This window comes from Clupea harengus, chromosome 2 (genome assembly GCF_900700415.2).
Source record: "Clupea harengus chromosome 2, Ch_v2.0.2, whole genome shotgun sequence".
Lineage (NCBI taxonomy): Eukaryota > Metazoa > Chordata > Actinopteri > Clupeiformes > Clupeidae > Clupea > Clupea harengus.
The window spans coordinates 26,694,820-26,720,759 of record NC_045153.1 but is presented as its reverse complement, the minus strand read 5'-3'; the positions used below and the strand labels follow the sequence as shown (position 1 = coordinate 26,720,759).

The following is a 25,940-nucleotide window of genomic DNA, read 5'->3' as shown; positions in this document are numbered from 1 at the left end:
GTGAACAGCAGTGAAAGATGGAGCTAGCTTGTTCTGTTGTAGCCCCTCTCCTCTCTTCATTCTCTCCCACTCCTCTTGTGTTCCCGGTGTGCTGTTCTCCTCTCCTCTCCTCTCCTCTCCTCTCCTCTGAGCATGGTGCTTGCCTCAGTGTGAACGCACAGGGAGCTCATCCTCCCTCGCCATTCATGCTCCAGTGTGAACATGTTTAGTCAGGCGGCGGACGCCACTACTCATGTTTGTACCAAAGACACACTCATTCTCTCTCTCTCTCTCTCTCTCTCTCTCTCTCTCTCTCTCTCTCTCTCTTTCTCTTTCTGTCTCTCTCTCTCAAGATTTCAGATTCACGTAACATACAGTACAGTATAGGAAGCCACTGGCATAACTGTATGCGTAGAGTTTATTTGTACATTGTGTATATAAATTAGATATGCATATGCGTACTAGTACACAGACACCTTTTCATCGTGATAAATTGTATTTTTTTAAGAAAAACATATGCAAAAAGCCAGAAGTGATCTCTGTGCAGATCTCAAAATTGATCGGTAATGCTTGACTGTTACTGCACACGCATCTAGATTTTAAATCGTGAAGATGAAGCCGTTGTTTGAAGTCCCATCCAATCATGTTGTCGGCCTGGCAGACGCTGACTGCAAGTGTCTCTCAGACAGGAAATGGATGCAACTCTGCCTTTTTTTTGAACACACACGCTGTTCAAGTGAAATCATGTACTGGCTTGTCAAATAACTGAAATGGATTACAGGAGGTGCTAAAGAATGAGGTGTCTTGAAAAGTGCTACTGGTCTTTGTCACATGACTGCATTCCTCCAGTTACATGCTCAGCTTTCTCCTCTTCCTGTGAAATGAGTGTCTCCCTCCACCTCCTCCCACCTCCCCCCACCCACCCCACCCCATCCACTGAGGAGCTCTCCAGGAAACATCAATGAAGGAAATGAGGGGGCTTCAGGCCAACGCCCTCCTCCCGTTTTCTGATCTGTTTCAAGCGTACTTCTAACGCCAATTGACTAAAACATGCCTTGAGTTCAGAAATCTGAATGTTAACGATGCTCCTTTTGTTACTTTCCGGTCTTTGTTTGTTTTTTTTCCTCTGTAATGTATTAACAATGGAGTACAGTTTTGTCAATGCTGTTTGTGCAATAAATTAAGATACAAAGCTACAGCTGTGTTAAATTTCTTTAAAAACAAAAAAAGAACAGATGTGCGTTGATACTGTATTTTTTAAGATAAAACAAGTATAGAGCACCTGTTATATTTCTCAAGTCATATTTACATTTTTATGTAAACATACCATATGTAGTTCAAGCTAGAAGTTGTAGTGTAGAACTCAATCTAACAGAACTGCAGTCTGTCTGGAAAAGGACTAAGGAAAGAAGAGAAATGTGGGTGGTGGAAGCAGTGCGTTTGAGTCCTTGAGTCTCTGAATGGTTATGGGCTTCTTCAATCCTCCGGGCAGCTCTGTCTTCTCTATATGATGTGAAGATGCTGGAGGCCTCATGGATCTATCCTCCTCGGTCCACCGCAGCAGCTGACTTTGTAATACCCACTCCCCCACCTTGAGCGAGCCCTACCATACCACACTCTCTTGCTCTCTCTTACACACACACACACACACACACACACACACACACTGGCCTGTCTTAAGCTTAAGGTAATCCTTGAAAGAGCTGCTGCTCCTCCACGCCCTCTCCGTGTTTCCTGTGGAGTCAGTTTCCGAAGGCTCCCGAGAGATGGCTTCCCACCCACCCACGCCACAACGGAGACGAGGCCGCCTGCATGGGTCAGGCCTCTCTCTAATGTGCTCAGTCAGTAATGATCCCACTACCCATCACCGCTCACCATCCTACTCACTGCTCAGATCCAGCCAGTACTACTACAAGGTGTTGAAAATCTGTCCTAGAGATTTACTTTCGAATATGAAACATGAAAAGGATGCGTTGCCTCATGAATCACATATGCAGCCGGCAAAACATATTCATGTATATTTTTCAAAATTACTCCTGAATGTAATACATCTGTGAACATGCTGCACTGTGCTTGTTTTTTAATAAGGAGTATATTTAATTCCATATGCAGTAATGTTCTCTCAAATGTGGTATCACTGGTGTCCACATGGGGGCACTGTGGACCTGCCCACAGTAAGCAGGACTGTCTGCTGTGGTGGCGCATCGGCAGTAAACAGAATCCCACTAGGGGGCAGCAGATCCTCAAAGAACACAACACGCAGATACAACTAGCAGCGGACTTTAATTCAAATCAAACAAACATTGCACATTTCCCCAGTAACATGCCTTTGAAGATCCTTTCAATTGACCTCACTTCATCACCAGAAAAGAACGCAGATGGCTGATGTAGGAAAATACAAGCTAAATGTTGTCAAAAATACAAAAAAATAAATAATTTTGTAACTCTTGGTCACATTTTAAAACTGAAGGTGTACGATTCAACCTGTGAGTGAATATGCTTCGTCCACCACAATGTACTACATTAATCCATGCAATTCAATTCAAAGGATAAAAGATGTAGTCACTATATTTCATTAATAAATGCCATATTTAGAGGTAATCACTTGTGTGCCTTTTTTAAATTTGCTACATCTACAGCAGTTATCCAAATATTTCATGCAATCAAAATTCTTTCCAAGAATCAATTAGCATTTTAGATTAACCTGAAGGGCATGACGAACCATGCCACACGAGGAGCACAGCAACATTTTGACTCCAATTCACAATGCTACAACACAATTCAGAAATACTCAATAAAACATCAAAAAAGAGTTTAAAATAAATGCAAATAGGTTGGAAGCAATATGTATCTTGTGTGTGACATGATCTGCTGGTAGTTTGTGTGAAGTAGGTTGAATGAGGAGGACTGACTGAACAGGAACAGATGTAGATTTCGGTGAGCTACAATTTAAATATTCACAATGGTTCCTTCTGGACAATGGGAAAGCACACTCAGTTGCCGCTTTATTAGGCCAATTTAGTGACAAGCACGAGCGTGTTGCGAAGTTGCAACAGTGTAGGATTTGGACAGATCTATTAATGGTGAATTAAATTTACCCATCCTACAAATCCAGCTGTCCACCCCAGGATGACATCCCAGTCACAGTCCAACTGATTTGAGTATACTGTCATTCTTTCGTCAACCTAGGTATAGGCGCCTACATTATAGGGCTATACGTGATATTGTGTTTCTTCTGATATGTGACAGAGGATGGATGTAGGTTGTTTGTCTTCAAATTGGCTTTCAGTCTCGATCAATATTGGCTTTTCAATCTGTTTGTAATTTACAAATTAGAAAAAGTGTTATTTACGACCACTCCTCCCCAATTACGTCCACCCATGCCTGAATCACTGTAACTAAGACCAATCTGACACTAGAAAATGTTGGCCCCCTTGCAAATTTCAAATGCCCCCTCAGTCATTGCCCCTTGCAGCTGGCGATTCAACTGTCCGATCATTCTGGAGGATGTACTTTGCGGTGCTGTTAAACTGTATTGAATTAAACACAAATGTGTTTCTGTTATACAGCCTGACTGATTGAAATGGGGTAGTCAAAATCATAGAAACACGTGTCAACACAATGCAATACAATTCAACAGCACTACAAACTACAGCCTTCCAAATGAACACACAGTTGAATCAACAGCTCTCTAAATTCGTTTAAACAAATACTGAATATTACAACCTTCATGAAACTAAGATCTATTGCAGAACTGGTGTTCCTAGAAAACTGGCAACTGAGTGTATACTTCTTCATTGGCGGTCTCTACTGGAATGGTACTCCTGGTGGCAATCATTTGGTATGAAAGACATTTGCAAGGCGACCGCTCTGCTGTAAATGGCAGATGCTTTCTTTGAGCTGCTACATCTGTTACTGGCCCCAATTGGATGAGTCATAACAGCTTTTTCATGGGTAACCACATTATCTACCTATCAGCATCACCCTGGAGCACGGAAGAGATCATCTTAATATGGCCATATGGATATGGGTACCACCATTTTATCTTCAAAGGAAATATTAGTGTTGGTATGGCCTGTATGATTTAAGGTGTTTCATAGCACAGCTATACAGCACCTCTTCGTCACAGAGACTCGAGCGATGTGTGTAGGGGTGGGACCAGCGTGACACTCGGTGCAGTGGAAGAGGAAGCACTCACAGCTCTATAACCTCATGGGTGTCATTTAGAGGCCCTACGAGTTCCCGGGGATTTAACGTAACCTCAGCCGCAAATTCAACCTTGACATCGCGCGCATTCCAATTTGCAAATCTGTATACGTTATGGAAATAGTACTATGGTGCTTTCGCCTCTTCACATCACTGGTCTCTGTCCATACAGTATAGTATAGGGTGTATTCATTATTTAAGTCTGCATGTGAGGAGTAACACTCGTAGATCTGGACTGGGAGATCGTTGCACTACAGAGGCTGGAGTTATTAACAGATATTGTCTCCAAAAACAGAGAAGAAGTTTCCCTCTCTTGGACATGAGGGTCATTCTGATGTCTTCAGAAAGACAGAAACGTCACCAACAAACTCATCATTAATCACTCAATGTGTGAGTTACTTGGCAAAGTGTGTGCTGGAAAAGTTGCACTGCTGTGTCTATATATAGGGCTTACAAAGGCACAATCCATTTGCGGTAAGTCACTTGGAGTGCTGCTGGCAAAGCTGTACATAATTTTATGAACAACTGCAATCAATATATATATATATATATATATATATATATTTATATACACACGCACATAAATGATCACCTGCTATTCTGGTAAATAACATGATTAATTTAGTAGGAAAAGCAAAAAAAAACAAAAGCAATCGGTGGATGAATCTGTGTAGCTGTGAAATCAAATGCTCCAGTGTGATACCTCCCCCAGTCAAAGAGGTCTCTAATTAACGAGGACAAAAAGCCAAGCATGGAGAGCACACTGTAGCCCCAGGGGGGAATGGGGCTTAAAGATGCCGTGGCGGCCAGCTCCTACGCAAAAAGGCAAAAGCCCCTAATGGTCCACCACCTATTTTTAAGACAATAATGAAGCTGGGTGAAGATGCCATGCATTTTTCATAAGGGCTCCCAAACAAGGCACAGAGAGAAAGCATATAAGATTTGCATTGCAAGCACTGCCGTAGGCTCAGTGGCCCCACAGACCCCTGATAATCACACCAACAGGAATATCGAAGCCAAAGTATCCAAGTCATAAACAGCACTTGCATATTTCATTCCAGGAAGAAAAAAAAAGAATTTGTACAGTAGAAAATACGAAAAATCACCCTCAGCCCCTTCAAGAAAACAAAAAAACAAAAACAATATTCTCTGACAATATTCTGACGATAATCTCAAAACAGCAACAGTAGTACATTACACTGTAACAGTATGCTTGAGGATCCCTCGCAGGAAATACATAAATAAAATAGTGGTTGTGTTCTGTCTTTTCAATTCATCTTGGCAAACTGCAGTGCACAGGAAAGCTGCCCCACAAACTGTACTTCTATAGTTCTCTGTTCTTCAGCTGGTCATGTTCACAATGCCACCCATGGAAAGAGAATGTCGTCAGCAAGTGCTGCAAGGTAAACGTGCAGTTTCTTTCATGGCCTCTGTCGCCCTCCAATGCGGGGCGCGGTGAGAAAATTCGTCACGGCTGACCTCTGGCTGCTGTGGGCCCTGAGGTCAAAGGTCATCTCCCATTCTCCAGTAGCGGCCACGTGAAGCACAGGGCAGAGCTCAAGAAAAACCCCTCTGCATGCACAGCATTCAGTATGCTGCAGACTGCAAACAAGCGAAAAGGCGGAGGACGCGCAAGCCCCCAGACCCCCCCACCCTTAGTGGGGGCGCAGCGGTAGCGGCTAGCTGGCAGGCTTGGGGGGGTCCCCGCAGGGCGCGGCGGCGGCGCTAATCTCGTGGCCCCCCGTGCAGACGCAGCTGCTGCTAGCGGTGGCGACCGTGGTGGGGGGGTCGTTGGCGCAGCAGTCCGGGGTTTCGGCCCCCTCCTGGCTGCTCTGCCTCAGCCGATGCAGCTCGTCCCACCTGACCCTGTTGGCTCTGATCAGCTCCACCATGGACTGCAGCTTCGGGTTCAGCTTCCCCAGAGTCTGCAGACAGAGAGGAAAAAGAAAAGCCAACATGGCGTTCATATTCACAAAAACAACACTACAGGAGCCAAGTGCTATTTGTGATGTAAACACTTACACATACACAGGCCACATCACATCAAAATGATCGAGTGGTGAGCGGTGGTTTGATGCTTTAAACAGTAATTATCGTCTGATAAGGAACGTAATGGGGACAAAACAGTCACTGTTGAACTTTAATTAGTTGCTGCTGTCATCTATTTTTCTCCCTTGCTTGAATTCTGAAATGGCAGCTCAGTCACTCTGGCACGGCGCCTTTGACAAATTACCTCAGAGACAGCGGTGCTTATTTTCTCCTCACTTTTTCCCCGCCACTGTTTGTGCCTTTAAAATGTTATCCGAAGCGCTTGGGTTCACAAAGCGCTCTAATTAACCCACATTTCATCAGGGCCTGTTGCACTCGAAGACAACTCACCACCCCGGTGGCAAAACAAAGCTGGCGCCTGTTGAGAGAGAGAGAGAGAGAGAGAGCCGCCCACAGTGCTGGCTGTTGAGGAGACGCTGTCATTAAGCCTTTCACGTTATTGGTTGTTCTCCCCGCTACCGTATGAACAGCTGTCGACAGAGATGATTTGAGACATCATTAGTGTAATCTGTTTCTTTTTTTATGAGCGGCTATTCAGGTGGCTTGCCACAGCGCGACTTATCATACGTTGAGTTTGCAAACATGTTGAACACCTCTCGTCTGGAGGAGAGCATGTCTGCACTCAGAATCTGTACACAGGCCTCTGGAGCCTACTGCTCCAGTGACAGACAGCAACTAACGACGCCTGTTTCTATCTTTGCGCCCGACTTTCTAAATCCTGATTTGTTTGCCTTCACATGGCAAACGGAGCGCTCGAGCACGGCATGTAGCCTCTGCCGCAAAAGCCAAATGCAAAGAGTAATGTCTTTTAATAATATTCAGCAAACAGCCGCCACATTTCAAAGGATCCCCCTGTTCCCCGGTACCTGCCTACCTCTACACACCAAAACAAAAAACTGAAACAGGAGCATCAAAAAAACGATCACAAAAAAGGTAAATAAAAAAAATTATGTTTAGGTGTGGGCGAGGATTTTTGGGGTGAGATTCAGTAAGAGGTTGACAGAGTGCCAATGTGTTCAGAGAGTGTGTGAATGCTCTCCATAAATTAACATTCAGACACAATGTTTTCTCTCCACAGTGAGATTCAGAGGTCAAGCCCACTTATGTTTATTTCAAAGTATCTCAACTGGTCGTCTTTGGGCGCTAATGCATGGGAATACAGAGGCTTGTCCATTTTAACATAGCTTTTCCATACAATGTCAAGTAGATGAGTGGTTCTGTTCTTTGAACTAGTCATCCACCCAGCATAAGGCTGAATAACTCACACAAAGACATAATTTTCTCGAATTCCAAAACAAACTACTCAAATAAAAATGTCTCATTTGGTTTTTAGGACTGGCTTGGGCTAAACTCCTCAAACTTCCTCAATCCTCCTCCTCCTCCTCCATTACGTTGAAGTTGAAAGCCAAATCACTGTAGGGCTACTTCATGCTGCCTCAGCCCCTCTCATAGACATATCATCCCATGCATCCCATTGACCAGTGTTTCTCAAACTTTTTCAGACCAAGGACCACTTAGCCAATAAAAAAAAACTCGAAAGTTTAATGGTTTAATGGACCCGTATGAGGCCAAAGCTCTTACAGTGGTGATAGTTTGCCAGTTTATTGAATGTATAAAGAAGAAAGAAGAAAATAAAAGAGCAATTTCACCAGCAGTAAGTTTCATGCCACTATGAGACCTTTCACACGAACGCGTTGGAATGCGTTGATCCGTCAGGGTTGACGGATCCCCATTCACTTTGAATGGGGTGATGTCAACCTTTTGACGAACTGAACAGAGCCACATTTCAGTTCGGCAAAGGATGACGACACCCCATTCAAAGTGAATGGGGATCCGTCGCCCTTAACGGATCAACGCATTCCAACGCAAAGGTGTGAATACTCTGTATATGGGGATCCGTTACAATGCGCATACCGACCACGCGACCGCAGTAATTCACTACCAACCGTAGGCTAGCCGACTGGCATTAATATAGCCATCCTAGTAGTCAACTTTTCATAATTATGAGTTGTCATTATCCAACGTCACACAACACAGAATAAAGTTATCATCTTGCTGTCTCTGCAGCGGGAGAAAAAAAACGCTGTTTGAATGCAGCTCCGCGGCGGAAGTGACCCTTCTCCTTGTCTGTGTCAGAGGCATTCTCATTTAATTTTCTTTTCATTGTCCCTGTCTTAAGCCACCGATCCATGACCTTCTTAATAGATTAGGCTACTCTTTAATATATTAGGCTTCTACTGACTGTTCTCTTCGTTCTGAGTTGTATGTTAAAAATGTCGCAAAAATTTACTTGAGGCCGTCGCGGACCACTACGGGGCACTTGCGGACCACACTTTGAGAACGACTGCCATTGACATATCATCCCATGCATCCCATAGACATATCCTCATCCCATGCAGCTGTTACAAGTTTCAGGATTTAAGCTGCAAATGCTGTTTATGCGAAAACCTGGGCTTTCAGAGAGGTGTCCAGAGCTTTAGGAGAACTTCACTCCACCGACACCCCCTTGTCTTTCCCCATTACTGGAAAGCACAAGTAATCCCCTCCCCTCCCCTCCCCTCCCCTCCAGTCTGTTTGAGATGGGGGGCTCTCATGTACAGGCAGCAAAAGCCATTTTGATCCTGGCTTTGGAGCCAAATCCTGCATGTTGTTCTATCCCCAGTACCTCCTATACCCTGCCATGAGCAAGTTAGAGAAGCTCTCCAGGAGGACACAGCAGACTCTGATCAAGGTAATCTCCCCACTTTTCATCTAGCCTGCTGGATAATGGAGCAGGATTTATATTTTTTTTAAAGACTGCCGACCCACCCACCCCAACCCCCGCCCTATCGCCAAGCACCAACAGTATGTTCCGACTTCACGCTTTGTCTGCTCTGCATCAATATTCCAGCTAAGTTGCACAAGAGCGGAGTTAAGGGAGAGGCGCGGTTATCTGGTGGGCTTTGAAGACGGCGAGGTTACATAACGGAGGTTTAATATTCCACACAGCGGCATCAGGAGAAACCAGATCTAGAGGATTCTCTTCCTCCCACAGACAAAAGCCCTGCTGTCTCTCCGCATCCTCCATGTTTTTTTCTCTCTATTTAATTGCCGTCCGTGTTGTCATCTAGAAAGAAATCTCCATTTCATAAACAGTACCATATATACGCGGCCCTGCGGGCTCTTGGTTTTGGGTTTCTCGTCGACACACATTAAGGATATAATGAGGACATAATACCTAACTTCTCGTTTTGCATTGAAGTAAATGGAGCTGGAGCCTTGTGTCAAGCCACGTTGGTAGTCGTGTTATTGTCTAAATTAATTCTGATATGATGTTGTGGATACGGAGGAGGTACATATCCAGCTCCTATCTGATAGAGAGAACCAGAAAATCATTCAATCAAATAAAAAAAGCATTCGTGGTCAGATGCCTTTATTATCGAGAGAAAGCAGCGATTCTGCAAAAGGCTTAATGGTGCTGCTCACCACAGCGGACAGTGACAACATTAGCATCTTTCCTGACTACACCCTGGAAGTTAGCAGAAAACAGGCCAAGTTTAATGACTTGAAGGGAATGCTACATGAATGCAAGATGGAGGGCCTTTGCTTTGGGGTTGCCTATCCTTCTGAGGTGAGAATCACATTTGCAGTTGGAACCGAGAAGTTCAAAGATCCTAGTAAGGCAAAGGACAGGGTAACATTAGTTGAGTGGTTACTCATTCCCTGACTGTAGCAGATCAACTAAGAGAATTTGAATGATCTTCATGCATTGGAAATCTACCAAACCACCATCACATGGTCGGTGGGTGGTAGATGATGGTAGTGAGTAGATGAAGTGTGGCAACCCTTTGTTGAGGATATAAATAATCTCTTAACCAACCTAGCATCTAAATACCACATCTCTGCACCCTTTGCCCAACCCCCCTTTCTTTCTTTCTTTTTCTTGTCCTTTGTCTTTTTTTTTGTACTCTACTGTGATTATTTTCTTTCTTTTTTGGTGTCTTCCCTTTCCTTGATTTTAACCTTTTTATCGATTGGAAACCAGTGTAAAAAAAAAAAATCAAGTTCATTTCCTATATAAGAGTGAGCCGTTATCGAATGCAGCGATGAACATGGCAACCCTGAGAACCCCGCCGTGGGCTGAATGAACACAGTGACTACATCACGTGTTTTCAGGAAAGGAAGAACCGAGAGATTAATGAAGGAATTTTCTGAGAGCTCAGGCTTTGACCAGAGATAGCACCGCCAGTGCAGACCTCCTACGCAGTTCCTCTCCAATGCACTGCTCATTGGCGCATCTGAGGCAGAGTGCTACATTCGTTTCCAAATGAGCGGAAGGCTCAGCAGCTGCCTCCCTGCCTTGCTGCTGAGCCCGGCCTCTTTAGCCTCGGGTGTGTACTTTGCAGAGGAGCGGCATGCATCCGTCTACCTGTGCCCTTGTGTGTGTGTGTGTGTGTGTGTGTGTGTGTGTGTGTGTGTGTGTGTGTGTGGTAAACAGAGTAAAATGTCAAAGGCGCTCGTGCGTGCGTGAGTTGGGAAATGACAACATACTATATTGTCTGATTACAAAACACGTCTGTGCCCTTTACACTGCTGGGATGGCTGGGGGTTTTGGGCTCCACAGCTCCGTACTGCTGCTCTGGAAAAAAAACCAACATCCAACACATGAACAACAGCTGAGCCCAGCTCTTCTGTGAATCCTTTCCATCTCCCCCCTTTGTGGGTCAGTCTGTGGGTTTCAGACTTCTTCACTCACTCACACACACACACACACACACACACACACACACACACACACACAGACACACACACACACACACACACACACACACACACACACAAACAGACATGAAGGAGGAACTCCTGAGGGAGCCAGGTGGGTGTTGACGTCACACACGACAGCGCTGGAGTCTGTGGAGCACCTCATGACTTATTCTCCCTATTCATCACGCTTCTCTGTTGAGCGCTGCACAGAGCTGCGCGGCATACCTGCGTGAGGGGCAGCCAGCCGAGTGTGCATTGTGCCACCGCCGCAGATGCCGCCGCTTGCGTCACGGCCCCTTTCACGCCCCCCCACTTGCGTCTCGCTCTTTTTCATCGCACCAGGATGTCGACCCTCAAGCTTGAATTTTCAAAACGACGCACTTTAGAAGATGTCCTTCACAATACCTTAGGCAGAATGCCATTGACAGCAGTGTTGTTTGTTCCTTCTCAGAAAAAGCTCTTTTTGGTCATTCATGGAGTTCGACTAGAAATATCTCCATTGTGTTTTACCTTAGCAGTAGGATGCCGTCTCATAAGTCGGAGATAGAATGGAGGGGGAGTTTAAAGGGTGGTGTGTTTGACCTCAGACAGTCGTACCTCATACAGGTGGTGTGTTTGACCTCAGACAGTCGTACCTCATACAGGTGGTGTGTTTGACCTCAGACAGTCGTACCTCATGCAGGTGGTGTGTTTGACCTCAGACAGTCGTACCTCATACAGGTGGTGTGTTTGACCTCAGACAGTCGTACCTCATACAGGTGGTGTGTTTGACCTCATACAGTCGTACCTCATACAGGGGGGGTGTTTGACCTCATACAGTCGTACCTCATACAGGGGGGCACAGATGCCATCGATCCACTCCAGCTGCAGTCCCGGCAGTTCATCCTTGCGGTTCCTGTCAAAGATCGCCTGCAACGCAAACATGGGGAAAAGACCTTTAGTGCTTTTCAACGAATTCAGCGAATTATAAAAGATCAGTTAAGCAACTCATCAACTAAATACATTCTTTACAGTGGCTAAGAAGACTCTCATTGTTTCTCTTTCCTTCCAGTGCAGTGACAATGTTTGGTTTCACCCCCCCCCCCCCACCCCACCCCCCTTTTTAGTGAGGGGAAAACAACATGGTCTTTGCCTTGAAGAGAAACCCCATTCATTGCTCTGCTGTGCGTCTGATTGTCTCCTGCTCGCTGAACTTCTAACAGCTGAGGGAAGCTGCACTTCAGAGATAGTTGCTGGGCTCTGGCTCTGAATGTATAATTCAGGACGCCCACACACTCGGAGCAGAAGATTTTGACACAGGCTGTAAAACCTGAGGCAACTGTATTACTTCAGAGGGAAAAGGCAATGTGGCCGCCCACGATTAGTCAATGGGCAGCAACTAACTGGAAAACATTTGCTTTTTTTTATTTTATTTGAAAAGGAAAGGAAGAAGCATTGTCTTCAAAGCGACTGCGTGCTCTTAGCACTGCGACACCAACGCTTCCCTTAATAAGGTATTTTTCCCTTTACAGACACATAAGCAAATATTGATTAAATGTAATTGCAACAAGGGTGATTCTGGAATTTCTCCCATGTGGCACTCTGTGTTGCGAGATTTAATTACCAGACTGGGGGAAGGGTGAGTCTGTAGGGACCTGAAAGAACAGTCCTACCAAAACAGCACATTTAATGAAATCACTGGCAGGAGAGGAGTCACACAAACCTGTGCTCTACAAACGAATGGAGGGAGGCGGGGGTGTGGTGGTTTGTAGTCAGGACCCTAATTGCATTGGCTTGTATAACAAGCTAATTCTGGGTCAGAGTCAAGCAGGCCTGGTTCAGAGACAGCTTTAGGCACATTTACGAGGGCACTTGTGATACGAGCTGACAGTCTTCTCATTTCTCCGTTTTATTGCGTGATGCAAGTGCTGTGCAACTCAGAGAGACCTTCTGAAGGACCTCAGTGCGCCTACTCTTCAACAGTCTATGAATGGATGAAACAGTGGATACTGATTACACGTGCATGGTAACAAATCTTTGTTTTTCCAACATAAAAAAAACAAACTATTATTGCGTAACCTGTTGACAATGTCAAGCATAGTGCTAGTGTTTGTGCGAGGGTTGTGGGAGAGCTGTGGATCTCACCGATGGCGTGAGCTTCAGCTCTGATCTCTCTCTGTCTCCCTGCTCGAAGAACTCACTGGTCACCAACTCAGCCACCTGTGTACGGGGGGGAAACACAGACAGGCACAGTGACACACCCCCCACATACACAGCCGTGGGCTCAGTCATGGGGGTCCATTTCAGCAATGTGCTGCCAAGACAGGCAACCACCTCACCTTGCGTGATATGTCCCAGGGTTTGGTGACCGCTCCCAAGTCACACGCCGTCATCAACATGGACCTGGGTAGAACCAGAGGCCATGTTACACCAGGGCGCCACAATAAACCACCTATATTGCCAATCTGATGTTCTGACGGATGATTACTCCCATGTTCTCCTTATGTTCTCCATATCTGTACTGAGTGACTGAAGCTCACCTGCACATATCTCTGTGGGCCTTCACGTTCCAGTTGTACTCCCCTTTGCTGACCAGCTCAAAGAATATGCTCCTGTTCCTGGAAGAGAGACAGAGGCACCGGTCCTGAATCCACTCCTGTGGCCACAATACAACAGCCACAAGGGGGCAGTGCAGACCCAGAGAATTTGATGCTATTATTTCCCCCTCAGCGCTTGTTTGTTTTGCATTATCACTTTAGCTGTTGTCCGTGTCGACAATGCACACAGAGTGAGTGTTGTTGTTTGGAGGGAGGATTTTAGTACGCTGTCTATCGAGGATTAATGCAGGTTGGGTGCTAGTGCAGTGGGGTGACGGAGTACATACTCAAAGTAGAGAGTGAGGTCAGTGGCCAGGATGGACTGCTTCAGCAGCTGCATGAGGTCACTGTACTCACTGGAGGACAAGTTGGAGAAGATGTTGTGCCCCTGGGAGAGAAAACAAAACAAAAACACACAAAATGTCAGCGGGATGATTTGGGTTTAAAAAAAAAAAGAAAAACACTTCTTTCAAAGGTTACGAATATGAATTGCCCAAATGTCCAAATGGGTCTTGGTCATTTAGACGCATAAATTAATCCGATTGAACAACAAGACATGGAGGGCCTCTTGAATTTCAAAACAACTTCAGATGAGTCATACTGACACTCACCCAGGCTGAGTACACTCACATGTTAAGAGATACTTGTGATAGATTAAGATAACAAAATCAGGACTACAGAGAAAGCCCTACTGGTGAATATGAATGACTGCGTTCTTGTAATAAACCACTATTCCAGAGCCATGTATGATGTTTGCCTGAGAAGGTGGGCATCTTGAGATGTGGTTTCATAAAAATAGACATCTGCTCGGACAAGATCTCGTGCAGTATGCAAGGCAGCCGCAGCCGAGGCCAGACGAGAGGTCTTTAAAGAGCAGCTTGAGCAGGGAGCTCCAGAGATGTGGAGAAGGAGAGCATCACCAGCGGCTGGGTGATCCTCGCTGCTCGCTTAGCTCGCTCGGACTGAAATAGAAGCTTCTTAAGCGTATCACTTCAAAAACCCACCGAGGCTTCTGCTCATTGGCTTCCATGAAATATTGAGCATCAGTGCTAAGACATGGATGATTTTTCTCTGAGTCTACAGTCGTCTCCGCAAGAGATGAGGGAGAGAGAGCAAGCATGAGAGAGAAAAAAGGGGGAGGGGAGAGGAGGAGAGGAGAGGAGTGAAAGAAGTCGGCAGCGAAAGGATAGATTCTCGTTAAGAAGTTAAGATTTAATTAAACGTTCCTGCTGGTCGGTGGAGTGAATCTGCTGTCTTTTTTTCCGTGAATTAAAGACGCTACTCATTTATATGCTAATGGGAACAGCTGTGATACACATACCATATCATCAGAAAGCATTATGACTTCCCAAGCAAACATTTGTCAGCTCACTGTGTCATCACAGACCTGATAATAAGCCTAATGGAGCCTAGCCTGCAAATCCTTGTCTTACCTTCTGACCTATTTTTAATTAGCCACTTTACACAAAATCATTCTCCTCGATGCAACATCTCTCTCAACTAATTAAAATATTATGGTTATTTCCAATCATCATTGCATTCATTTCTACTTTTTTACCATCAGGACAATATTGCTTTCTTTTACAGTTGCAACTAAAAAGGCTCAATAGTGCCCCCCCCCCTTCTCTCTCTCTCTCGTATATACGTATATATGTATATATATATATATATGTGTGTGTGTGTGTGTGTGTGTGTGTGTGTGTATGTGTGTGTCTCTATGTCTGAATGTGTTTATTTTGTGTGAGGGTATGGTGTCTGTATAGTTGACTGGGTAGAGATTGTGTGTGTGTATCAGAGTGACTTGGGAGCATACATATATGTGTTGAACAGGATTTGAGCGTGGAAGGACTCAGACGTACTTCGCTCTGCAGGATCATCACGGCGTGGTTAAAGTGGTGGTGCTCCAGAGTGGCCGAGGTGCCGTACAGCAGAGACAGGGCAGAGCCGGTTCTGATAGAAACACAAGGCAAACAGTGAGAACTAAACAGGGAACTGAACAAGGGCTTGCAGCATTAGACTGTCAGCCCTTCTAGGTTCAAAGGTCACTTGTTTAAATGTGAAGCCAAATTATATAGTATATAATTATATACATGTTGCATATGTACCCTTTCGCCGTCTAATATGATAACACAACCACAATACAAACACAATGTCATGCTGTTATGGGTGACAAACATTTTGAGACCTTTACAATAACTGCAGCTGCAAATACACTAAGAGCGATACATCCATCGTGATTCAGCTTCCTCCAGTATCTCTAGTCCAAGTATGCAGACTGCTGAACGTATTCACACACATTTGTGTGTTAACGTGAAAATATCTGAAAATGCCCTCAGGCACACGGAGTGCAAAGAAACCCCTCCTGCACCCTGGTGAGGAGGCAGAGAGCGTTTGAGTTGCTGCACTGTTTCTGCGCCTCATGCCAGCCTTGTTTATGCACTCCTTTTCCAACAGACTCTTATGTAAGCCTTATGCAATGCTGCCCTGACTCCTGCCTGATCTGAGCTGGACTGAGGGAGGGACAGGGTCCGTCCAGGACAACTGAGACGGAGGGGGAGGACAGCGGGGGACACTCACTTGGCCTGGAATGCGTTGTTGGTGCCACGGTGGTCCAGGTCGTGGCAAATGCAACCGACGATTAGAGCCAGGATCTCCACCTCGGTGAGCGTCTCCTGGAATCCCGCCGTCTGTTGGGACAAAAGGGAGGGGGCTGTCTGTTACATGTCTGTTACATGAAGTATGACTGAGCATATGCTCCCCCAGAGCATTATGTAAGACTTTAGAGGTGCTAACAGGCACTACATTGGCAGGCATCTGTACGACGAGATCGAAATGGTTGGTCTAAACCAAAGTATCAAGCATTGGGCATGACATCAGCCCTCAGTAATGACAGCCATAATCAATAATGGCCTCTGCATTTTCTGTAAGGAGGGGCAGTGATACCTACGACAACATGCAACAGAACGAAAGTGTAATGTCTGTCACGAGGCATCCTGAAAAGAAATCTGTAGTCCATCAGCAAGAAAACAGCAAATATGATGAACTGCAGGCCTTGCCCTCTGACAGGGTCCAGTCATCACCACAGGATGAAGAAGCATGTCATTGTATACACTGCAGTACGTTTGCAGACTATGTATACACACATTTCAAAACAAAAACTTTGTTGGGTGTAAGAACTTATTTTAAAGAAAGCTTTGTAAAACTGAAAGTTTGTTGTTGAAAGTTATTGTGTGCCTGAGTGGCCCTTCAGACTAGCCCTCTGATCTCTGATGATGTCAGTGATGTCCTTCAGAGGACCGGCTGCACTGCAGCAGCCGCGCTGAGAGGAGTTCACCTTCCAGTCCCTATGAGAGTCCCTGAGCTCTGAGTGACGCAGCACCTTCCGGACCCCTCCTCCTCTTCCTCTTCGTCATCATCAGCAGGAGGGCTGGCTGAATGCTCAGTACGCGTGGCGTGATTAAATAAAGGCCCTGTGCGGAGCTGGCCTCGAGGCCTTCTGGGAACCACAGCTCGCTTTAGATCTTCAAGGAGATCCACTGGGGGTTGGAACAAATCAAACAGCCCGGAATCTGGAGCATCGCTTCCACACTGCCCCGTTCAGGTGAACGCCTGGATAGCCCTGCTTTCACCTCAAAATTCTGAATGAAGCTGATGCCAATATGATCTCCTTTGGGAGGATGGCTGTAAAACTTAAATAAATGCTTCGTGTACTGTTTTGTATCTTGTTCCCTATTTGTTGTTGTGTCTTGTTCCCTCTGTATGACTGTGGTTAAACCATCAATGTATAAATAATGATTAGCAACACAATATCAGTAACAAAGGGATTAAAAAGTGCATTTTGATAACATAATGTTTCTGTAGGCTACTCACTGTCAGCATAGCAAACATGCACTGGCAGACATTGAAGGCGTGTCTCCAGTTGTGATATTGGACCATGCGATAGTTCTTCCTCACAGTCAGCAACCAGCGGCAGAGGGTCTGAACACAGGAAAAGAGGAAGGTGAGAGAGAGAGAGAGAGAGAGAGAACGAGAAAAGCGATGCAGAGAAATAGGAGGTGGAGGTCATCACCAGTACCAGGGGCGACAGAGGGGACTGGCAGAAGGTACAGCAGGTATGGTAAGGTACATTCACCTTGGCTGTGCACATCCAAACAACATCACATAACTGTTACTATCCCCTTATAGAATACAGTGCTATTGACTCCATCATGCCTGCTATGGCCAACATGACCCCCTCCCCCACCCACGTGGACACAGCTCTCCATAGACCCCCCCCCCCTCGCCTCTCACCTCATAATCTATCTTAAACTTCTGCACCATGCCCAGTTCCATAAACATGCGCAGTGCAGCAGTGATCATGGCGTCCACATCCAGGGAGAAGTCATCAAAGGAGAGCTTATCAATGCCCAGCTCACAAACCAGAGGGATGTTTGCAGCCTGGTGAACAAGACACAGAGATAGAGAAGAGAAGAGAAGAGAAGAGATACAGACTGAAATCAAAAGGCGCTTTGTTGTCGTTGCAGTTTCTCTCAACCTTATTTCTGGGAGAGAAACAAAGGCACGCCCAAGTGTTTGTGTTAAGTTTGAGGCCATGCGGAGTAGGGGAGACGCTGGTAATGTATAGATACAGTACAGAATGTGCTAATGAGGGGTCTAAAGATAGCACTAAACAGACAGTACTGAAGGAACAAGAGGGAATTATCTGTGGAATTGAGTGTTGCTGCCCTTGTTTGTTGACGTCATGGACAAATCTAATAGAGGATATCATTAGCGACTCTTGTTTGGATCCGGAGAGACTGCTAACCAAACCACACATTTGGCTGTATGGAGCCAAAACGTTGGTAAGGCCATTCCCTTGTAGGACCGAAGTATAGCACATTCTGAGAGATGATTATTAAATACAGAACTGAATGATCAATAGCTATGGCATCTTTCCAGAGAAAATGAGTATAGGCTTTTCAGCATGCTATTAGGACCATGCAATAACTCAAACCAGTCATTTTCACTACTATGAGAAATATTTACAACTACAAATTAATTGCCATTTTAATATGAGGTTGATTTTGATTAAATTGATTTTCCAGTCCCCTCATCTCCCCGCCTCTGCAGGGCCAGAAGAAGGAGTGTGCAGGCTGCGCTGATCTCCTCCTGCGCGCGCTGCGTTTGCAGGGGAAATGTTTGCCTTTTCAGGGCAGCGGGTTCACCGAGCCGAGAAGGCGACATCTCGCCTTGTTGAAAGGCTGCCGAGGCTGCTGCTCCGGTGACATTTACAGTGCTGCGCGCTCACGGAGAGCATGCTCAGAGCGCCGCGTGTTTGTAGGCCAGTTATGAAAGAAGGGGTGGTGGTGGTGGTGGGTGAAGGGGAGGAAGGGCTGTGCATGGAGCACACAGCGTCAGAGGAGGAGAGGAGAGGAGAGGAGAGGAGAGGTCCAGTGCACAGATGCAGAGGGCTTTGCTGCTTCCAGGGTACTGTAATGACCTGGGGCTATTTATTGATGCACAGTTTAGCATGAAAATCATTCTTGAGACTGCGGTCTTATTTGATGGATGCGGCCAGCCTTTGACAGGCATAATAAACAGTTTAATGAAGTGCACGATGAATAAATAATGCAATGACAATGATTAGGTATTGAATAGACCTATTTAAAATGCCAGTGTTCAGTAGATTTATAATAATGGGATGTTCTTTTAAGGTCAATGCACATATTTTTCATTGAGTGTTATTTTAAAATGTGTTGGTAAAACTTAAACCAATGAGCAAGGTCTTTCTGAAGTATTTATAAATTGAAGGGATCGGCAATTTTCAGAATTATTTCTCATTAGAGCAGTGCATTAAAGAAATCAATGCATCCAGCAGGTGCAGGTGCAACTAAACTAGCTTTATTTTCAGTGGGTTTCTTGCACAACTAATTGGGTCATTACTTCAGGAGGAAACAGTGTCTTGTGCAGTGGAGGCCCATTAAAACAGATCATTACATTTCCAGGAAAGTATGCTTCCTACAGTAAATGGAGAATGTCTCTTCTTCCCACACATATCCTTTACCTTAAATTTGTCAACCTCTGTCTTGGAACAGGTGGCATGATATGACAGGACCTGTGAAAGGACAACAAAGTCAGTTTGTTCAGAACTCGTGCAATTATTAAAAATAACCACATAGTAATGTAATAAAGTACCTTCATATAATGCATAAGTAGCATAGCATACATAGTACACAGCTTAATGAGCCCATTACCAGATCAGAAAACACAAACAAACAACACAATGCGATACCAAAAACATTCAACATGAAGGCATGCTGTATTGAGTACTGAAGTGAACTGATAACTGTAAATATAGATATAGATAAATACTTGAATCAACATAATACTAGTTAGCCATCTTACACTGGATTACACTGAACTGAACTGCCACTCTGCTCACCTTCACGCCAGTATTACTCATGACAACAAAGCTACTTATCTGCAATAAGGCAGCACTGCCTCCTCTCATCTGATACACTCATCTTCATGACCCACTTATTCATTTCTGGTTTATGAGCAACTCCAGTTAATGAGAGGAGATATGGAGTCCCTCTTTCGGCTCCGGAATGTTCCGTAGTCACAGACTGGAGTGGCCAGGGAGATGGAAGTGTCAGTATGGATTGTGTTTCCCGGCCTCTGTCATACCCATTAAGAAAGAACTCTGGCCCTTTCCCACTTCCTTATTTGATAAGGAGTCATGTTTATTCAGCACCACCAGTGGCAACACAGCTGCCCAAAGACACAGCCTCTCTAGGACATCCCAGGACTATACAGATACAGACAGGGGCAGACAGATAGAGGGCAGGAATCCAAGGGGAAACTAAGTAAACAATGAAGATATTAAAGGAGTCCTAATAGAGAACCCATTACTTATTGAATGGCAGGTAGTTTAGTGATGTTTAAAAATGTTCAAATAGTTATATTTAGTAATAAGTGGTTCAGTTATATAGACATGGTCGGTTTTCCTGATCATAATGCTGTACCCATTACTGTTGACGTGCCTGGCTACTGAAAATGTCTGTGATGCTAGGTGCTCAACCAAACAAGCGGCTAATGTTCTTTCAGTTCCACCCGTGTAGAGTGGCATTTTTGCAGGACATGCTGTTCACAGCAGATTTAGCTGAGGTAGTGGTTGATACAAATGATGATCTGCTTGATTTTAAAGACATTATGAATACATTTAGATGAACCACACTTTGGTCACTCTTTTAAAAAGAAAGTGTGTCCGGCCATCCTACATGTTTTTTTTGTATATTTATTGTCAACATTTCTGACAGATGGATGTTAGCAGCAGTGAAATGATTTCAGTGTTGTTGGTGGGAAGTTTATTGGAAAGATCTGAAGGTGTAGTTTATGAAACATTTTAGATGTGATTACAGAAATATATATGTGGATTTGTAATGAATGGTGTCATTTATAGTGATTATTTATAATTAAAATTAATGTTACTAAGTTTTAAGCTTAATAATCCATTTTAGAGAATCAATTTTAACCAAGCAACCTCCATTATCTTTGACAAAAAAAAGACGTACAGGTCTGGAACCTGGAACAGGTTGTTTATCTTTTTAGACTAAACTAAATGTTTCCGTTTGGGCTAATGTCATACATACCTAAATACATGCATCACAACTAAAAACAGGGTGATAGCGTTATGCTTTGGGCTAATGTTATACATCACAACTAAAAACAGGATGATAGCGTTATGCTTTGGGCTAATGTTATACATACCTAAATACATGCATCACAACTATAAACAGAGGGTGATAGCGTTATGCTTTGGGCTAATGTTATACATCACAACTAAAAACAGGATGATAGCGTTATGCTTTGGGCTAATGTTATACATACCTAAATACATGCATCACAACTATAAACAGAGGGTGATCGCGTTATGCTTTGCGTAGTTCTCTACCTCCACTTCGTCAAATATTTTTGTATGTCAGGACACCTCAGCGGCCTTCATCCTGTACTTAAAGACACACCCTCATGCGAGTAGACCCTGAGGTGTGGAAAGACAAATCCAGGAAGTGCTTGGCCGACGGGCTAAGATGAGGATAGCCGTGCTTAGCGACGCCATTCATATGAAAAAACGCCTCTAGAGCCAGAGTATGCAACACCCTACATATATTATGTGACTGTTTATAGATATAAATATACATAATCTAACACATTTTCTTGGTATTCGTCCAGCACAAAAAAACGTCCAACAAAGCACTTAGAATTAGCAGACCTGCCTTTCAAGAAACCTCATGAAGTGCATTGGAGGTTCTATACCTTCTCTGGTACATGGCAGTCACAGACATTACTCTCATTACTCATTTCTGTATATGTGTGTGTATGTAAATATATAATGTATAAATGTATATATAAGAAATGTATAGCCTTATGTGTACATATATATGTATTTACAGATGTGTTTTCTATACATTTGCAAGGCAAGCTCTACGGCCCACTGGGAATGACTTCCTGCTCCGCAGACAGTCACCCATGACGGGCCCAAATAGCTGAGCATGGAAGTCAGACCTGCTCAGAGACCTGGGAGTGTTAGCACTAACTGCACTGCACTGAAGTCAGACCTGCTCAGAGATCTGGGAGTGTTAGCACTAACTGCACTGCACTGATGTCAGACCTGCTCAGAGATCTGGGAGTGTTAGCACTAGCTGCACTGCACTGATGTCCTTCAAGAAATATTGCCGCCCCCACATTAATAATCGAACCAGCCTTTGTCGGAGGTACTGAAAGGCATCCTTTATCTCCTCCCTCCCACAGCATGTTCACCAGATCCTCAACACTAAAGGGAGTGCTAAAGCCCTCCTCACCAACCACTGACGGAGGGAGGGCCACATCACTGGCTCTCAAACGTCTGTGAAAGAACAGTCAGGCAGAAACAGTGAAGACAGAGGGGGGGCTGAGATACTAGGTAAGAGGATAATTGTCTTCCAACGGACAGGTGGATCAAGACAGGGCAGATAGATAGAAGGGTAGAAACGGGGAGGGATGTTTGTGGGAGGGACACCTGATGGTGTCAGTGGCCTGTCTGTGTCAGAGCCCACACGCCGTCACAGACGCCGTCACAGACGCCGTCACAGACGCCGTCACGAACAACACAACCCAGCCCCTCCAGCCAACAACACGAGCGCATGCACACTCACACACACACACACACACACACACACAGTGTACACCACACCAGCCACGCTTACATCCCTCTGCACTCAGCACTCACAGGCTTTTGAGACTTCCTCATGATTCAACACTTCAGCAGCGCAAAAGATTTGCACTCACTTTGCAGTTACTATGTGATAAATGAACAACAGTGAGGAGGAAAAGAAACTACACGTCAGAGGAGGCGTTTTTGTTCTTACGTCCAGGGCCACGGACTGCTTGGCCCACGACTTCTTCACTTGGTCATACATGATGGTGTTGTTGATGCCGAGGCCGCAGAAGATGACAAAGGCCTGTGAGGGAATGGAACACACTGTCATGGGGACTCGCTGAAGGCCAGCGCGGGTGAGAAAGAAACTTCACTGGCCAGCCGGAGTGTGGGGACAGGATGTGCTTCATCACGTTCCTGGCACACACATACACATACACACGCACACGGACACAAACACGCACACACACACGGACACAAACACACACAGACACACACACAAACATACACACATGCACATGCACATAAACACACACACACACACAAACACACACACACACACACACACACAAACACACACACACATACACACATGCACACACACATACACACAAACACACACACACAGACACACTTGCAAACATGAGCACTCATTAGTACACCCCTGTGCCCTGACAGACTGCAAATATTGTAGGACCTTTTTTTCTCTCTCTGGCACAGCCGGAGTTCTATGGCGTCCCTCTCATCTGGGACAGTGAATTTGTCTGCACTAAGCATTTTGTGTTATTGTAAAAAGACACGAAAAGATGATGTTACGCTGCATACCTCAAAGAGCCTCTGGTCTGCATCATCAAATGGCTTTCCATCCAGTCTGTTCAGAACCTGAGCAACACCTGCATCAAACAGACCAGCCAGTGACATAGGTCAATGTGTGTGTGTGTGTGTGTGTGTGTGTGTGTGTGTGTGTGTGTGTGTGTGTGTGTGTGTGTGTGTGTGTGTGTGTGTGTGTGTGTGTGTGTGTGTGTGTGTGTGTGTGTGTGTGTGTGTGTGTGTGTGTGTGCGTGCGTGTGTGTGTGTGTGCATTTCATCCCCCACCCATATCGCTCCTGAAGCTAGAGGTAAAGCTATGATCTACGGTAGATAATTAAGCCTGACTTCACGGCACTTTTAACCACACTCACAAACACACACACACACACACACACACACACACACACACACACACACACACACACCAGTGCTGCTCTCTAAGCCCCAATTAGCTCCAAATCCCACCCACACATTCATTAAAGTCATTGATAAAACAATGCACAGGGCCGCTTGGCTGCGCCTGTGATGGGAACACCAGGGCTTCACTGACACGACTTTGTGCCATAAATTACATATTCACAAAGGGCTGCTGCTGCTCTACACACTTGCTTCCCCTTGTGCCATCTCCATATGACACTCCTTTAGGATTTTTGGAGACTTTTGTTGTGAACGGGGACATGAAAGCACGGTGTTAACTCCTGCTGCTCAAGCAGTGTAATCCTTTTCTAATCTCTGGTTCGGGGTCATGTCAATGTCGGCAGAGGAGTTCAGTCTGTACCCAGAAGTCTTTGTGTTTTCAAAGTCAAGTTCTCAGCACTGGCTGGGCGCCAGTAAGCACAGGCACACTGCCCCCCCCCCCCTTTGGTTTTATCTACTAATTAAAAAAATCAAGGACTTTGCTGATAAGGCTAATTGATAGTTGATAGAAAGACCCTGTTTTTATAGCCAGTGGGAGGTTAGGCTTGTGAGCAAATATTCAGGCGGAAGCACTCCGAAGATAGGTCTCCATTGTTCAAAGTCATGAGTGAAAGATGAACACAGAGAACGTCATTTGCTAAAAAAAAAAAAAACTAAAAAAAAAAAGGCCAGCCTTGAACACCTAACCTTTGTGAATGTTCATTGAAGCCCATTCAGAGCAGAGTGCCATGAGGTGGCCATGCGGGCAGGAAGGAGGCTACAAGGATTCCTGCTTCCTCCACCTTGACGCGTGGGCAGAGGAAATCAGCCTTTTCAATGGACTAAAATCCTTGACTCCATGTTTTTTACAGCGCGCTGTTGTGTGCTCAAAATGGCTTTCACTCTGGGCCCTGATAGATTCCTCCCACACACTGATACATACCCACACAGACACAAGCCCCTGTATTTCTCCTCTCTCTCTCTCTGTTCTCTCTTTTATTACTTTCTTACACACAAACACAAAATACATATCACTATGACACACATTTTCTCTCTCTTTCTCTCCCTCTCTCTCTCTCTTACACACACACAAACACACACACTCAAACAGTGTTTTGTGTCTCCCTGTTGCCCCCCTGGCTGCTGAGCTCCTGCTTCGAGGCAGCAGTGGCTGTGGTCCTGGCGCCTGTGCTGTTCGGTTTGCACTCAAACAAAACTAATGACTTGGAGAGTCAAATCTCAGAGGGCCTGAGCCTAGGTGCTAGCACTGGCTCTCTCTTCAATATCCAGCACCAACAAGCAGGCCTGTGATCAATGATTTATCAGAGTGTAAGGCTACCCGGGGCCCGAGGCTCATGCTCTAACTGAGAATGATGCTGTACTGGACGTCTGCAGCCCAGTGTGATCACGCGCGATTAAGCAAATTTGGGCTAAATCACACCTGAGACTGTCCTCGCCCGCAAACGCTCGACAGCCTGACAGATGTAGCGTCTCCAGTATCCCGATGTCAAATGCTCACAGGGCGAAAGGAATCCAGCAAACGCTCAGATGCCTCTCTGTCAGTCACAGCACGTCAGTCCACCTAGCCGAGCACCCGTGCATTCGTCAGAGACGTATTGTGCTAAAGCTAAAAATCTGGCAACATTCAGAGGCTTACCTATTATTTGATGGTTGCTGTTCCATATTGGCACACAAAGCACAGAGCGAATGTGGAAGCCAGAGAATTGATCTGCCTAAATCAAAATACAGAGAAACCAAAGCATGATTCAATGTACAATGCCTTTTGAGGGGCCACTGAAACACATTATCTGTGTGAGAGTCCATGAACAAAACAAAAAATTGATTTGGAGAGAATACTGCTTGGAATGGAACATCAAACCGGTAATGACTTATATTTGATATAATTCATCGTTGTGCCACAACTCATTGAGATCAAAGGCATTATAATATTGAAACATCAATCACACCGTGCTGTCTGGGAGTTATCTGTTATTTAGACCAACAGA

At 45.1% G+C, this 25,940-nt stretch overlaps 1 protein-coding gene across 3 annotated transcripts in view; it reads right to left on the bottom strand.

Annotated features, from left to right (window-relative positions):
• Positions 1-3,868: 3,868 nt before the first annotated feature.
• The window catches only part of pde11a (phosphodiesterase 11a), a 40,677-nt gene continuing 18,605 nt past the window's right edge, over positions 3,869-25,940 (bottom strand). For all 3 annotated transcript variants that reach the window (XM_012836325.3, XM_031559198.1, XM_031559199.1), the window contains 14 exons: positions 25,592-25,667; positions 23,554-23,621; positions 22,940-23,032; positions 19,597-19,647; positions 17,844-17,990; positions 17,424-17,531; positions 16,131-16,240; positions 15,413-15,503; positions 13,841-13,941; positions 13,497-13,574; positions 13,296-13,359; positions 13,102-13,176; positions 11,803-11,886; positions 3,869-6,110 (listed from right to left, as the gene is read on the bottom strand). In XM_012836325.3, the coding sequence (XP_012691779.1) occupies positions 5,865-6,110; positions 11,803-11,886; positions 13,102-13,176; positions 13,296-13,359; positions 13,497-13,574; positions 13,841-13,941; positions 15,413-15,503; positions 16,131-16,240; positions 17,424-17,531; positions 17,844-17,990; positions 19,597-19,647; positions 22,940-23,032; positions 23,554-23,621; positions 25,592-25,667 (1,392 nt within the window). In that variant the 3' untranslated portion in view covers positions 3,869-5,864. The remainder of the gene's footprint in view (positions 6,111-11,802; positions 11,887-13,101; positions 13,177-13,295; positions 13,360-13,496; positions 13,575-13,840; positions 13,942-15,412; positions 15,504-16,130; positions 16,241-17,423; positions 17,532-17,843; positions 17,991-19,596; positions 19,648-22,939; positions 23,033-23,553; positions 23,622-25,591; positions 25,668-25,940) is intronic.